This window comes from Vulpes vulpes, chromosome 14, assembly GCF_048418805.1.
Source record: "Vulpes vulpes isolate BD-2025 chromosome 14, VulVul3, whole genome shotgun sequence".
NCBI classification, from domain to species: Eukaryota; Metazoa; Chordata; class Mammalia; order Carnivora; family Canidae; genus Vulpes; species Vulpes vulpes.
Window position 1 is genome coordinate 93,920,859 of NC_132793.1, and position 13,938 is coordinate 93,934,796.

Genomic DNA, 13,938 nt, shown 5'->3' on the forward strand with positions numbered 1-13,938 from the left:
TGATCAGTGAGAGGAAGCCACCTTTTTGTGCGTGTGTACTCCTAATAATGAATATCTTTTAAAAATGATGATTGCTTTCTGTTAAGACATAATGGAATATTCAAATGCAATGAGCCTATTTAGGAACTGTCTGCTTTGGGTTTGTTTAAAACGACTCCCAACTCTTAGCACAATTCAACATGTTTATTTGGATTAGGGCTCTTCTTTCATGTTTAAAATACTAACAGTGATCAGCTTCAGTTTCTTTCATTGTAAATTAGGAATAAAATGGCCATGCTTCATAATTTTTCTTTCTTTTCCTTGGAGTAAACATGCAGAAAATTATACAAGTCCCAAGTTTACAGCTCAGTGATTTTTCACAAAGTTAATAAGTTGATGAAACTAGAATCCAGACCAAATGACAGAACCTTGACATCATCCCAGGAATTACACTTATGGCTCTTTTTTGCCACTGTGTCCCCAGCCTCCTTTTAATATAATAGACCATCTTTCTCCATTTTTGAACTTGATGTAAATGAAATCTTGCATTGCATGTATCTCTGCTGTGTTTTGTTTCTTTTGTTGAATATTATTTGTGAAATTTCCGTATTGTTGCATGCAAACTTAGTTTTTCCTTTCCTTTCTATATGGTATTCCATTGCAGAGGCCCAAGTAACTGATCACCTCAGATACCGATGAATATATATACTGTTGCTGTTTTTGGAATTATACAAGCAGTGCTGCTAAAATTATTCTTGGACATGTCTTTTATAAAATGTAAGCCCAACTCTGTGGGTTATACACTTAGAATTGAAACTGGGGAAGGTTCATAGGGCATGCATATGGTTAGCTTTATCATTTATTTTTTAGATTTTATTTATTATTCATGAAAGACACAAAAAGAGAGGCAGAGACATGGGCAGAGGGAGAAGCAGTCTTCTCGTGGGGAACCTGATGCAGGACTCAATCCCAGAAACCTAGGATTATGCCCTGTACCAAAGGCAGATGCTCAACTGCTGAGCCATCCAGATGCCCCATATAGTTTGCTTTAATAGATATTTTTCCAAAGGTTTTTCAAAGCGGTTGTACCAATTTATGTGCTCACCCAGTAACAGTATGTAGAAATTTGTTTTTCCATATCCTTAAAAACACTTAATACTGACTTTTTCATTTTGGCCATTTTGGCCATGTGCAATTATATCATTGTGGTTTCAATTTGCATGTACCTGATGACTAGTGATGCTGAGTACTTTTTATTTGCTGACCATTTGGGTAGGCTCTTTTCTGTAGTGTCTGTTCAAGTGTTTTGACCCTTTTCTACTGGGTTTTCTGCCTTTACATTGTAGAACATATTTATGTATTCCGGATAGAATTCTTCAGATTATATATGGAGATTACATATTTTTTTTCATTTTGTCATTTATCATTTCACTCTATCAAACTTTTTGAGAACAAAATTAATTTTAGTGATCTTCAATTTATCATTTTCTCATTATGATCAGCATCTTGTTTTAAGAAATCTTTGTTTATCCATAGATGTGAAGATATTTTCCTATGTCTTTTTCTGAAATCTTTTACTTTGCCTTCCACTTTTGGATCTGCAATTCATACAGAATTGATTTGGGGGAATATAAGGAAGGAGTCAATATTTATTTTATCCATGTGGATACTAAAGTGACCCAGTGTCATTTTTCAAAAAGGTTTTTTTCTCTACACTGCATACTGTCCCCACACTGAAAATATGTTACCTTTGACATAAATTAGGTCATAGGTTACCAAATATGAGTGTCCTTCCTGTCTTTTCTATTTCTTTAATCTGTCTACACTTGCGCCCATAGCACATTGTCTAGTTATAATAACTTTATAATACATCTTGTTATTTGCCAGTGTTAATCTTGTACAAGATTGCTTGGACTACTGTGGGATTCTTGCATTTCCATATACATTTTAGAATCAGCTGATTAATTTACGCAAAAAATAAACCTTATAATTTTTATTGGGCTTACATTTAATCTCTTGACATCTTAATATATTGAATCTTCTAATCCATGAAACCCTACATTTATTTATTTTCTTTCTCTCGATCATGTTTTCAGTGTAGAAGCTTACATATCGTTGATAATTTTGTATCTATATTCATAAGGGATTTTGGGAAGTAATTTTCCATCCTTGTATCACCTTGTTGGGTTTTGGAATGAGGATTATACAGGCTTCATAAAATACGTAGAAAGGTGGGATTGCTTGTTTTTGTTTGTTTTTTACTATTTTCTGGGACAGTTTGAATGAAACTGGTTATTTTTCTATAGGCATTTAGATAAATTTCGTAGTTTTGTTGTTGTTAATTAAATAAGCTATTACATCTAAAGTACTTAGGAAGTACCTGACATTTAATAAATGCTCTAAAATGCTATCTATTCTTCTGAGCTTGTCTATCCATTTTCCCCATGTAAATCACTACATTAACATACCAGAACAGAAGGGCAGGCTTTCTACAAGGAGACTTACATAAAGAGGTCATGTGCTTTAAGCTATTCTTTAGAACTCACCTTTCAAAACTCATCCAATGATCAGTTGACTATTCATAATATTTTCAAAAGATATTCTATTTTGATTTCCCAACCACTTTACTATCATAAAAGTTAGATTACTACTACACTAGAGAGGGGGGTTTTCACAGGGTTTTAAATGACAATACAGGTGTACCTGGGTGGCTCAGTGAGTGTCTGCCTTTTGCTCAGGTTGTGATCCCAGGATCTTGGGATCAAGGCCCACATCGGGTTCCCCACAGGGAACCTCCTTCTCCCTTCTCCTATGTCTCTGCCTCTCTCTCATGAATAAATAAATAACATTAAAAAAAATAAGTGATGATACCAACGACTCCATCTCATACTTACGTATTTTTTGTTGCTAGTAGGTGTGCACTGAGCTCATGAAACATCTACTTTTTTCTTTTTTAAAATATTTTATTTATTTATTCATGAGAGACAGAGAGAGGCAGAGACATAGGCAGAAGGAGAAACAGGTTCCATGCAGGGAACTAAATGTGGGACTCTATCCCGGAACTCCAAGATCACGCCCTGAGCTGAAGGCAGATGCTTTAACCACTGAGTCACCCAGGCATCCCTGTTCTTTTTCCTCAATAATCTCATGCACTTTCTTCCTTTCTGAGTTCCTGTGCTCCCTCTCCTCTCCTTCTAGTGGAAGTTTTCAAGAGGTACCTCCACGTGGTCTCCGTTTTCTTAGGTCCACTCATTTTTCAACCAAAATCTGGTTTCCTTTCCTACCACTCCATGGAAATGACTTATCGCCAAGTTCTCCATGAGTTGCCATGTCATTAAATAAAGGTCATTATTCTGTCCTCAACTGGTGTGATCTTAGTGGTATTTAGCACTATAGACCACACCTACCTTCTTAAAACAAACTCTACCAACTGAATTCTATGACAGTGCATGCTTACTTTTCTCTTGTTTAATATTTCTATTTAGCCTTAGTTGACTAAGTCTTATAGTCTTATAAATTGATAAGCCTTATAAATTGATAAGACTTAACAGTCAATTTCTTGAGTATGGAGTCAATTTCTTGATGTATGTGGCTTCAATCATTTCTATGACTGTTGGCCCTTAGTATATCTCTCTCAAGTATAGTGCATTTCTTTTCTCAGCTCCATATCCATATACTGTTACCTCTTTAAGAGCCCCATTTAGAGGCTTGTCAGGTAACTCAAATTCAACATCATCTAAAACTGGGCTCATGCTGTTCCTCTCATGGCTGCTCCTATAATTCTGTCTTAGGAAAACCATACCATCTTCCTGGACCCAAAGATGAGAACACTGAGTGGCATCTCTATTCTCTCCTTCACCCCGTAGTCAAGCAACTGAGAAGTCCCACTCATTTTTCCTCCTCCCCATCTAACGATTTCACCTGTATTTTTTCCATGGACACTATTGGAAGGTCCAGGCTACCATCAATTTATAAGATTCTTCAAATTAGCTCTCCTTTGAACACTCATAAGTGCTGGTCCACCACTGCAGCCAGAATACTGTTTTTAAAACTTGAATCTGCAAATGTCATGCCACTTTTTGAAAGTATCTGTTTCATGTCTTGCTCTACCAATGGAGTGTAGTCTGTTTTGTTCAGGCATATCATTAGTGTTCTGTATGTGTTCATTAAATGATAAATGACAAGAAGAAAAATCAAAGTTGATTATTTTTTACCGTGCACAAATTTATTTTCCTGTGACATGTAGGTAATGACTTTGCCAATATAAGACATCAATGAGAAGTTTATAGTTGACATGGCCAGAGCTTATAAATAATATCACACAGTATAGGTTGTGTGCTAAATACAAGAAATTATTTCCTCTGATAGACCATACTAATCTACCTGGCTCAACTCTCTGTATACATAAAAGGGCAGAGAAGAAAAGTTGACTATGACCCAGTCCATTAATCATGTATTTCCTGAGTGTCTACTAGGTGCCAGATAGGATGGTCTATCCAGTGGAGGACAATGAAAGTCAAAGCCTCTGGTAACTATGAGCTATAGCAGAATATGGCAAATGCAGAAAGGTATGTAAGACGTAGGGGGCAGGGGTGTAAGAGAGAAGAGTAGAGTCTAATTCAGCCAAGGAAACGAAAGAAATCCTATTTGGGGTGGGAAGCTTCTGAAAATTTTAAAGGAGGGAAGAATTTATTTGGGCAGAAACTTGTGAGAAAGTATTTCTAGTGAAAAGAATAGTCAGAATGAGGATTAATCTGGTGTAATGTAATCGGCACTGTTGCCATGACTCCTTAGAGGTGTCGGAGGCCTTGGTTTAGGGGATGGTGATCAGAAATGGCCAAGATAGAAATGGCCAAGATAACATGGAAACACTGGAGCTACAAGTTTATGGGCTGGGAGGTGGGGAAAAAAACCACGAGGAACAAAAAACAGGATGCTCAGTGTCTCCCAGCCCAGAAGATGCCAGCACTAGTAAGGGAAACAAGGAAGCAAGCAGGAGACTATGGGTTTAGGGGTCCTGAACACAAGGAGGAAGAGAGAGCAGAGTTTCTAACCCACTGAAGTACAGGTGTCTATAAGACATCCAGGCAGAGCTGGAAACGGGAGGGTGAGGTTTGAGAAGACAATCAGAAGAGCTTGGCTAAACTTCAACATTCCTACGAAATTATCTTGAGTTATCAAACTTTGAGTTCACCATCCATAAATTTTATCTAAAGAGCATTCTGGGATCTTTGGTATAAGTTGGATTACTCGTATAAATCTTCACATTTCCCTTACAACTAACATTTCTAACGTTCAAAGTCTACTGAATCAATTAACAATTGTTTTCCATTAACAGTTTCTTAAAGGTTTATTCAGTCTTGCCCTTGCAGCCCGGCTGCTGTCCAAAACTTAATGCTGAGAATTCTCATTGGGCTACAGAGGGAATAAGTCTAACTACTGATGCCTTCTTGTTGGACAAATTATTTCATTTTGAAATTGTATAGCAAAAGAACAACAATAGCGTATCGGTTCCACTCTTAAATAAATAAGGGGTTATTTTGCTGCTGAAAGTTTTCATTCAAATGACTGATCAGATCTCACATGTCTGTTTAAAAATGTCTGACTTAGGTCGTTACAAAATGACAGACTGTGATAAACTACATGATAGTTGGGAGTGAGACAATGAGGCATTGTTTACACAGAAGATTGAGTAACTGGTTTAACAAAAGAGATTCTTGGATATCTATTGTATGTACAACTAAGAGATTTACTGGAGCTTTTATAATTTCTGCAAGGCTCTTTTCCAGCCAGCTTCATTAACTTGAAGCAAATCAAATCATGCAGAAATCTGGCTCAGCCAGAAAGAAACCCAGGAAGATATAATATGAAGAAAAACAGACACGGGATGATAAGGTTTAGAATCTTTGGCATTTTTCATAAACATTTTGTTTGAAGATTATTAAATTACAACTCGGAGAGAAAAAAATAGTAAAACTTGCTATTAAATCAGGTCTTTACCTCAACTTTTCTTTACAATACATATACATATATATTAAATATATAAAACTGCACAAAGCATGTGTCAATAAAATACAGTCTTTACAACTTAAATATCATCCAAACAGAAAGATATTTGCATGCATTTTATATATGCGTAAAACCAGGTTTTTACTTGGGGGTGGGGGTACTATGAAATGGTGAGGTTGGCAGGAATCAGATATTCTTCAAGATGACTTGGGGTGGTGCTTTTCTAGGAATGGGGTTCTGAGATATATATGCATTCTGTGTAGCTTATCTTGCTCAGGAACAAAAGATTAATTTGGACTGCTGAGTTATTTTTAGTTTCTGCTCAAAAATGCAGGCGAATAAAGTGATTATGACAATCAGGTAAAGTAGCCATATTCATTAGTTAGTCCCTTGCTCCTCAGCCTTCATTTGTCTTTTTTTTTTTTTCAAGATTTTATTTATTCATGAAAGACACAGAGAGAAAGGCAGAGACATAGGCAGAGGGAGAAGCAGGCTCCCTGTGGGGAGCCCGACGTGGGACTCGATCCCAGGATCACGCCCTGAGCCAAAGGCAGGCACTCAACCACTGAGCCACCAAGGTGCCCCTTCATTTATCTAAGTACTCTCAGAATTCACTCATTCATCCCCCTCTTTCTGAAACTGTAATATTGACATTTTATTTTGGAAATAAGCAAAGTCAAGACAAAAGAAATGGCATTTTTAAGGCAACCAAATATTCTCATGAAACCTTCACTTTTTGGATGAGTGGTCCCTTCAGGACCTTCCTGGGGCTTCCACTGCCAGCAATAGACCATGATATGGGCTGGTATCCAGCACCGGGGGAGCTGACTGCAATTGTCCATACACATTTTCAATAATCATGGTGGAAGGGCTCCCAAAGACCTGGGCTAATCCTGGTAAATATTTTTAAAAATCTATTTATAAAAGACACTAGTTGGGGAGGTGATGGCTACCAGAGACTCATTAACTCAGAGAAATGAACTGACTCACATGAACAATAATCTGAAAGGAGTGTGCAAACAGTAATGGAAATAACTGCATCTTAAGGAGAATCTGTTGGAGGTACGGAGACAAGTTCAAAGTCACTCTTGAATCCAGGTGGTCTCCTGGCCACTCTCGAGGAGGCCGTTCAGAACCCCAGCAGCCTGGCTTTACCTCCTATTTGAGAATGGACCTCAGTCTTCTGCAGTCACTAGATTGTTTCCTTTTGACTGGCCGGCCCGCTAGCTAAGCAACTAGCACACCCATGCGTGTGGATGTGCACACATGCGTGTGTGCATCGGCGCATGTGGAGAAGCGGGGAGGCTATAGGGAGGGCTCCGTACAGCACCCATTTCAGAATGACACCATGGGTACCACCACTTGAACAGAGATAGTGTTGGTCTTATCAACCAAATAGTGAATCGGGTGCTGGTGTCCACGGTTGGTGCATGTCCTAGAGAGCGCTGCGCTTCTTCCGAAGGGGGCTCTGGCTGCTGCACAGTTTCAATTCTGCATACTGCACCTGTGAAAACAAACAGACGGGCCGCTGGCGGTGAGGTAACCCTAGCTCACCATCGTGTGTGTTAATGGCTCCCCAAGGACAGACGGAGGCAAAGGAAGGAAGGTTCAAAGGTAATGAATCATTTTCTAAACACAGGAACATGGAGGGATTAATTGCAGGAAGGATTTGAGAAGTCATGCATCATTTCTTGAAACCAAAATATTAAAAGCAGATTTTTCTAATGAGATGCATGGGTTTTGTACCTGCTCTCAGCACCGCCAGATAATTTTAGTTGTGTGCGTGCCCATTTCCCACCACAAGTATGCTTAATAGCGGCCTCTTGGGAACGTTTATCTTAGTATATGATACAGCAACTCACTAAGAAATATTCATTTAAAAGTCTCTAAAATTTTGGGGAAAAAAATCCCTGCAAATCATATACATTTATTTTGCCAGGGAGAGAAAAAAAAATGTTGAAACTGATACTGGCCACAGAGTTAAATAGATTTCGCTTAAAAATGAATTTCATTTACAATGTAATGGCTAAAACATCTGTGATAAATATGAGCACTCGGGAAGTCCCCAGTGGCAAACTGTCTATTGTGTTATTTGAAAGTGCTCTTGCTGGTACACCGAGAATTTTGCTGGCATACTGTGTATCTTCCTTGAATGCTCTTTGGTCGCATCCCTCTCTATTCATGTCAGCTGGCCACTCTGAGGGCTGGTGCCTGGACTCTGTAGAGACAGTCCTTGTGGTGGGGTGTGCTCAGCGGTGATTTCCTTTCTTTGAGGACGCAGGGATGAACTCAGATTGCAACTCGAATGATGGTACATCGCACGCTCATTGCTCTGGTGTGTGGGTTTTCATTGGCTGACCGTGGAATGGCTTCATTTAAAGTATTGTATTACAGACCACATGCTCACTGTCTTTTAGCATTTGTGCCAAACTCCCCAAGGACACCATGCCCCATCACATATGTTGAGCTATACTTTGTCAAAAGCAGATACATGCAAAAGGCACCCTTTCCTTAGAGTGTTTGGTAAAGGTCCCCTAGGGGAGCAGAGGATGACATACCTGTCAATCTTCAATGCAAAACAAACAGGGGCCAGGTTACTATTTTATAATCATGGAATGCAAATGTTAACAAGTAACTTCTAATGCACAGAATGCATTTCATAGCTAATTATATCATAAAATGGAGGTTAAAGAAAAACAACATCATGGACTCTATCTTAATCTCTAGAACTCAGAGTGAAGGGGAAAAAAACCCTAGGTCTTTTCAGGCCCAAGTCACTGCAATCTGCACAGAGCCACTGGGGAACCACTTCTGTGTCAGTGGCCCAAAGATGAAAATCGATACTTGATTTGGATTCTCTCAGATAATAAAGGGCTGTGCCTTTGATCATCATGCTGATATCTCACACCACGGTCTCCCCATCTCCCTTTTCTATGATCTCTATTCTCCTTTCGAGAAATCATTGCCTGCCCTCCTTCCTTTGGATTTATAGCAGCCTGATCTGCAGGGGCCTGGCTCAGGCTACTCTACAGGACTTTCTGGTATTGTTGCCTGGTTTAATCTCTATGCATCCACAGAAATCAGATGCCGCTGGACCGAATGACCATTACCTGTGATAATACTTCTGATCGATCTCCATTTATTTCCTGCCATCTCTGCCTCTATGTGTATGAGAGTAGGTAGGAGCCTTGCCCCCAGCATCCCTAAATCATCAGAGGGAAAGGACAGAAGGGAAGCCTGCGACATAATTGGGGCAAGCAAGAATAAAAAGAATAATCCTCTTGTCCCCTACTTCCCCTAAAATGCCTGCCAGCCGGAAGAGGAGGAAAAGAAGCAACCCTCCCCTAGCTTGGGCTCTCCCACTCTCCCACTCACTGGGCCCATCTTATCCTCTTCGGGGAGGCAAGTGATCAGAAAACAGACAAACGCCATTGCACTATACCCACACAGTATGGGTTCCAGATCATTCTTAAGTAGCCCTTTCTTGGGGTAATTTTCCATAATCATCTCATGCTCTGGACAAAGGTTTTCCTGTCACCTCCCTGCAAGCCAGGCCACTTTAAAGATTTTCTGATTCGTTATCTCAATTACCCACACACTGCCCTGTGCTCCTCTGGCTCTGGGGCTGGCCAAACTTCAGTGCCGGGGTCCCCGCTGGTGGTGACCATTCATTACGTACCTTTTGAACATCAGATGGTACCCTGGAGAGGAAGTCTAGCAGCTCATTATTGTCGATGGCATAGGGATTTCGAAGTTTCTTTGTAAATTTATTTATGCCTGAAAAATAGAAGCACTGAGAAATCTCTTTGTCTGTCTGTATCTTTAAAAACTCTCCTGACTGGGGAATGGGGGAGGTTCAGAAGTAAAAATTAGCGTAAAACAATTACTAGACCTCAAGTCACACACATGTCGCTGTCATGCGGAACCATTCACAAATGCCTTTTCTGGAAGGAAAGGGGGGGTGGTTCTGTCGGACAGGAGCTCTGCCCCTTCTTCAACTGTGAAAATCCCATTACAATCCCAGCAGCAGGGCAGCAGAAACACACACTAAAACCGTGGTGCGCACTGGCTTCTCTGGACTACACTGATTAACAGCCTCCTCTGCTAGGAAAACAAACGTCCCAGATGGGAAAAGGCCTTCATTAGTCCCAACAAGTCTCTGCTTGGGGGCCCTGGACCAAATGTAGCCGTGGGAGGTGGAGGGCGGGAGTTGCTTTTTTGTTGTTAAAAAGAAACTGCAGAAATCTCTCTGCCTGACTCCAGCTTATTTTCACAGGTTTCTCTTCTCTCGCTGCAGAACAGTACTTGACATGTTGATTGTACTTTGATGCTGCAGGAAACTGTGAAAAGTTATTATTGGAAATTATCTTACTATGGCTGCTAACTTAATTTATGGACCGTGACGCTGGTGCGTGGGTTTGTCTCGTCGTCAATGGAGTCCCTGCTAATTTAGGCCAGGGACAGTGGTAATTAGAGGGGGTTCAGTGTTTAGGGCATCTGTGACGGCTGCACCTTGGGGGTGCGGGCATGCCCTGGGCGAGCTCTGCCTGTGGTTTTCTCTCCAGAGGGATGTACCTCTCAGCCACTCTTGCCTCTTCCTCTGTTCCTCAGAGCTGCTGGCAAGAGCTCGTGAGCTGTTGTCTTTCCCCAAGGGTCAACTCTTCTTCCTGCTGAGTTTTCCAAGCAGAAAGACTAAAAGTGGTGGGCTTCTGAAGTCTTGCCACAGAGCGCATGCTTAGTGAGGATTATGTCTGAAGGCTGGGTCCATCCCAATGATGCTGAATGAATCCTCACCTCAGATGAACCCTGACTCTTACCTCAAAGCCAGGGTAACAGTTAACGGTTTGACAGTCCCCAGCCCAGAAAAGCTTTGATGTTTTTCTTCATTAAATAGTCTTTTGCTTTGGTCTAAGGACAGAAGTTCCTGTGTTGACATTATACCCAACACAAGGCCAGCCTCTAGTCATTTCTGCAGAGGGGCAGATTTACATCAGCTTTGCAAATGGGAGCCGGCCATTGTTTATGAGTAAAATGGTGGCCTGGTGTTTGGGCTGGGGAAGCCTCCTCCCAAATGATTCTTTTTCTCTCAAGTCAAAGCTGCACTGTGCCTTTCTTCCCTCTACCCCCCACAGCAAGCTTCATGTTTCTAGCTAAAATTTCCCCCGGCGTTCCTTTAAACTAAAATACTCTCACTGTGTTATTCTAAAGACACTTAATTGTAGCATGGGCTTTTTGGCAAAAGAAAACAGACAAGGCAAAATGATGAAGGGAGACAAAGACTTATTGAGGAAAGATATATCTTCTATTGTTAATTATATATAGTGTGCGCATCTGGAGTCTTTACAATGAACAGCAAGGCAGGGATAATCTCACAGCCGATCAAAACACGGCATTCTTAGTCACTGAGAAGATTATAAACCTGCACAGTAGCTCAAATGCACGAATAAGGGCAGAAGTAGCCCACAATGCACTGAGATTGTCTGTTTGAAAAACTTAGAATAAAAATTATAAGGCACTCAGATTGCATGCTTCAAAAGCACACCTTATCTTTTTTTTTTTTTTTTAACGTTGTTAAATGTCAGTAATTCCGCATTATGATCTTTTGTGTGAAACCAAGTGTCAACAGAGGTTCATCAACTCCTGGGTCATCACTATGGGGCCATGGGGCAGGAATGAGGGTTATGGATCACAAATAGCTGGGCCCCAGCTGCAGCATCACCCATGTATTATCTGTGTAGTTTCAGGCAAACCACTTGACCTTCCTGTGCCTCAGATTTCTTACATCAAAATCTGAATAATAAAGACCTGTCCTATATAGTTTCCCAGGTTGATGAGAGAATCACATTGGACAATGTAAGTGCAAGGATTCCGTAATCTGAAGTTCCAAAACGATGAAGGGCTACCATCATTACTCTAGATGTCAACAAGCCAAAAAACAAAGGGGTGTGGCGAGAGAAGAATCCTTATACTGTGAGGCATGTGAGCACACACCCAAATCTGGAAGTTGTACTTAATTAGTAGCACGATGGATACACGTTTAGGTATTTTTAACCTAAATACAGAAAGGCAGAGGGCCTATTTGATGTGAATTTTAATTTTTTTAGCACACACAAAGAAATGGGATCCAAATACCAAAGGATAATATTTGAGAAAGATACTACCATTTAATAGTCCCAGATCCAGACTGAATGGATCAGTGGAGTGGAATGAGCAATCTAGTAAAATCAATCAATCAATCAATCTATCTCTTGGAGAAAGTTGGAAAAATTGCATGACTTTTTTGCATGTATGGTCACAGGTGAATACATACTTAAAACAGAATTAAAACAGTATTTTTCAGATACTTATATGAGTGCCTGGAATGCAGCCCTGACCTCAGTACACTGGTGGGGATGGGTGAGGTGGGGCAGAGAGTCCTTGCTTGCCCATGTATCAAACACTACAGCTCACCACATAAAAGACACCGTGTCATCAAATGGAGGTACAAAGTTAAATAAGTCATGGGTCTTCTTTTCAAGTAGCCCAAAATCTAGCTTAGGGAGCTCATATCTACCTTGGAACAACAGAAGTACCTCATATCATAACAGAAGCATCTATGGTGAAGAACAGAATGAAAGGAATATGGGAAACCTTTCAAAAGGGGCAGAAACCCCACATGGGATTTAATCCTAAAATGTACCTTGCCTTCTAGAAATACATCAAATAGGTGATCAAAATTCAGTAGATATAGTTTCCTTCAGAAAATGTTAAATATCCCTCTTAAACTACTTCTCACATCTTTTTCAAAATCTACACTCCCACACAAGAGAGGTGGGTGGTAGGCTCAAAAGAAATGCTATCCCTATAGACCACAGGTATGAAACATGCAGACTCATTAAATATTTGACAAGTACTTATTAAAGAACTACTACCTATATGTAGCTTCTCTAGGAATTATACATTAAAGAAGAAAGAAAAATGTCTCACCCTTCAAAAGCTTACAATGAAGTCGGTGAGTTAAGGAATATTCCTTATGGCCATTTTGAAATTAGGCTGCTTTTCAGAGGCTTATGGTAAATAATTCTGGTACTTAATAAGTATTCCTATAAAAGTATTATTTGGGTATATAGAATATGGAAATATAGAACATACAGTTAAGTAATCTTGTTCCAAAGGGTTAAAAATAGTGGACCAAAAAAAAAAAAAAAAAAACCTTAGGATCTTAACTCAATGAAAATGAGTAACTCAGAATAAGAAATGATCTTCTGATCCTTAATAAAGTTAAAAGGAACACTAGAAATTGAAGACATATGAAGTCAGAAGACTTTACATGAGAAAGTCTCTGCCAAGGATACAATAATATAGGAGATATGCAAAGGAATGTCCTGGGTTCATGCTAGCTAATAACTAATTTGTATCAGAAAAGAAGAAGTCCTAATAGAACTGCCGAGTATATTCCATGATGGCATGGCAGGTTTTACTCGATGAGGTAATAGATCATGTGTTGATTGTCAAGGATTTTGACTACATTATATATAGTGAACTCAACAATAATCTATAAGCCCCTGTCCAGAACATAAAACTAAAGAACTAGACACCGAAAACAAAGCTCGAAGGATTACTGTCAGCTCAGAAGAACATAAGAGACTCCATGCTATTTAATAATTTCACCCATAAACTGAAATAAATAGAGCTATCTCTCATTAATTAGATGCAAAAAGTTGGTGTTGGAAAGCTGCCAAGATCTTGGAGGATAAGATCAGAAGTCAAAGCAATTTTGGATAAACAGAAAGAGGAATTGGAATTCCAACACTGATGATCAAAGAAGGAAATAGTACAGTCTTCTTTGTGGAGGGAAAGATATAGAAAAGCAAGTCAAGTATGCACCAGAAATGAGGAGGAAATCATGAGAAACAGTGTTTGACAAGCTGACCATGCATTCAACTTATAGCAGCTTAAAAATGAACACAA

At 39.7% G+C, this 13,938-nt stretch overlaps 1 protein-coding gene across 8 annotated transcripts in view; it reads right to left on the minus strand.

Annotated features, from left to right (window-relative positions):
- Positions 1 to 4,182: 4,182 nt before the first annotated feature.
- Positions 4,183 to 13,938, minus strand: part of MCTP2 (multiple C2 and transmembrane domain containing 2) — a 241,489-nt gene continuing 231,733 nt past the window's right edge. For 5 of the 8 annotated variants that reach the window (XM_072737201.1, XM_072737205.1, XM_072737203.1 and 2 more), the window contains 2 exons: positions 9,668 to 9,765; positions 4,183 to 7,492 (listed from right to left, as the gene is read on the minus strand). In XM_072737201.1, coding sequence (XP_072593302.1) covers positions 7,424 to 7,492; positions 9,668 to 9,765 — 167 coding nt within the window. In that variant the 3' untranslated portion in view covers positions 4,183 to 7,423. Of the gene's footprint in view, positions 7,493 to 9,447; positions 9,766 to 13,938 lie in introns of those variants that run through there. The other 3 variants (XM_072737200.1, XM_072737204.1, XM_072737198.1) reach the window with 1 other exon arrangement.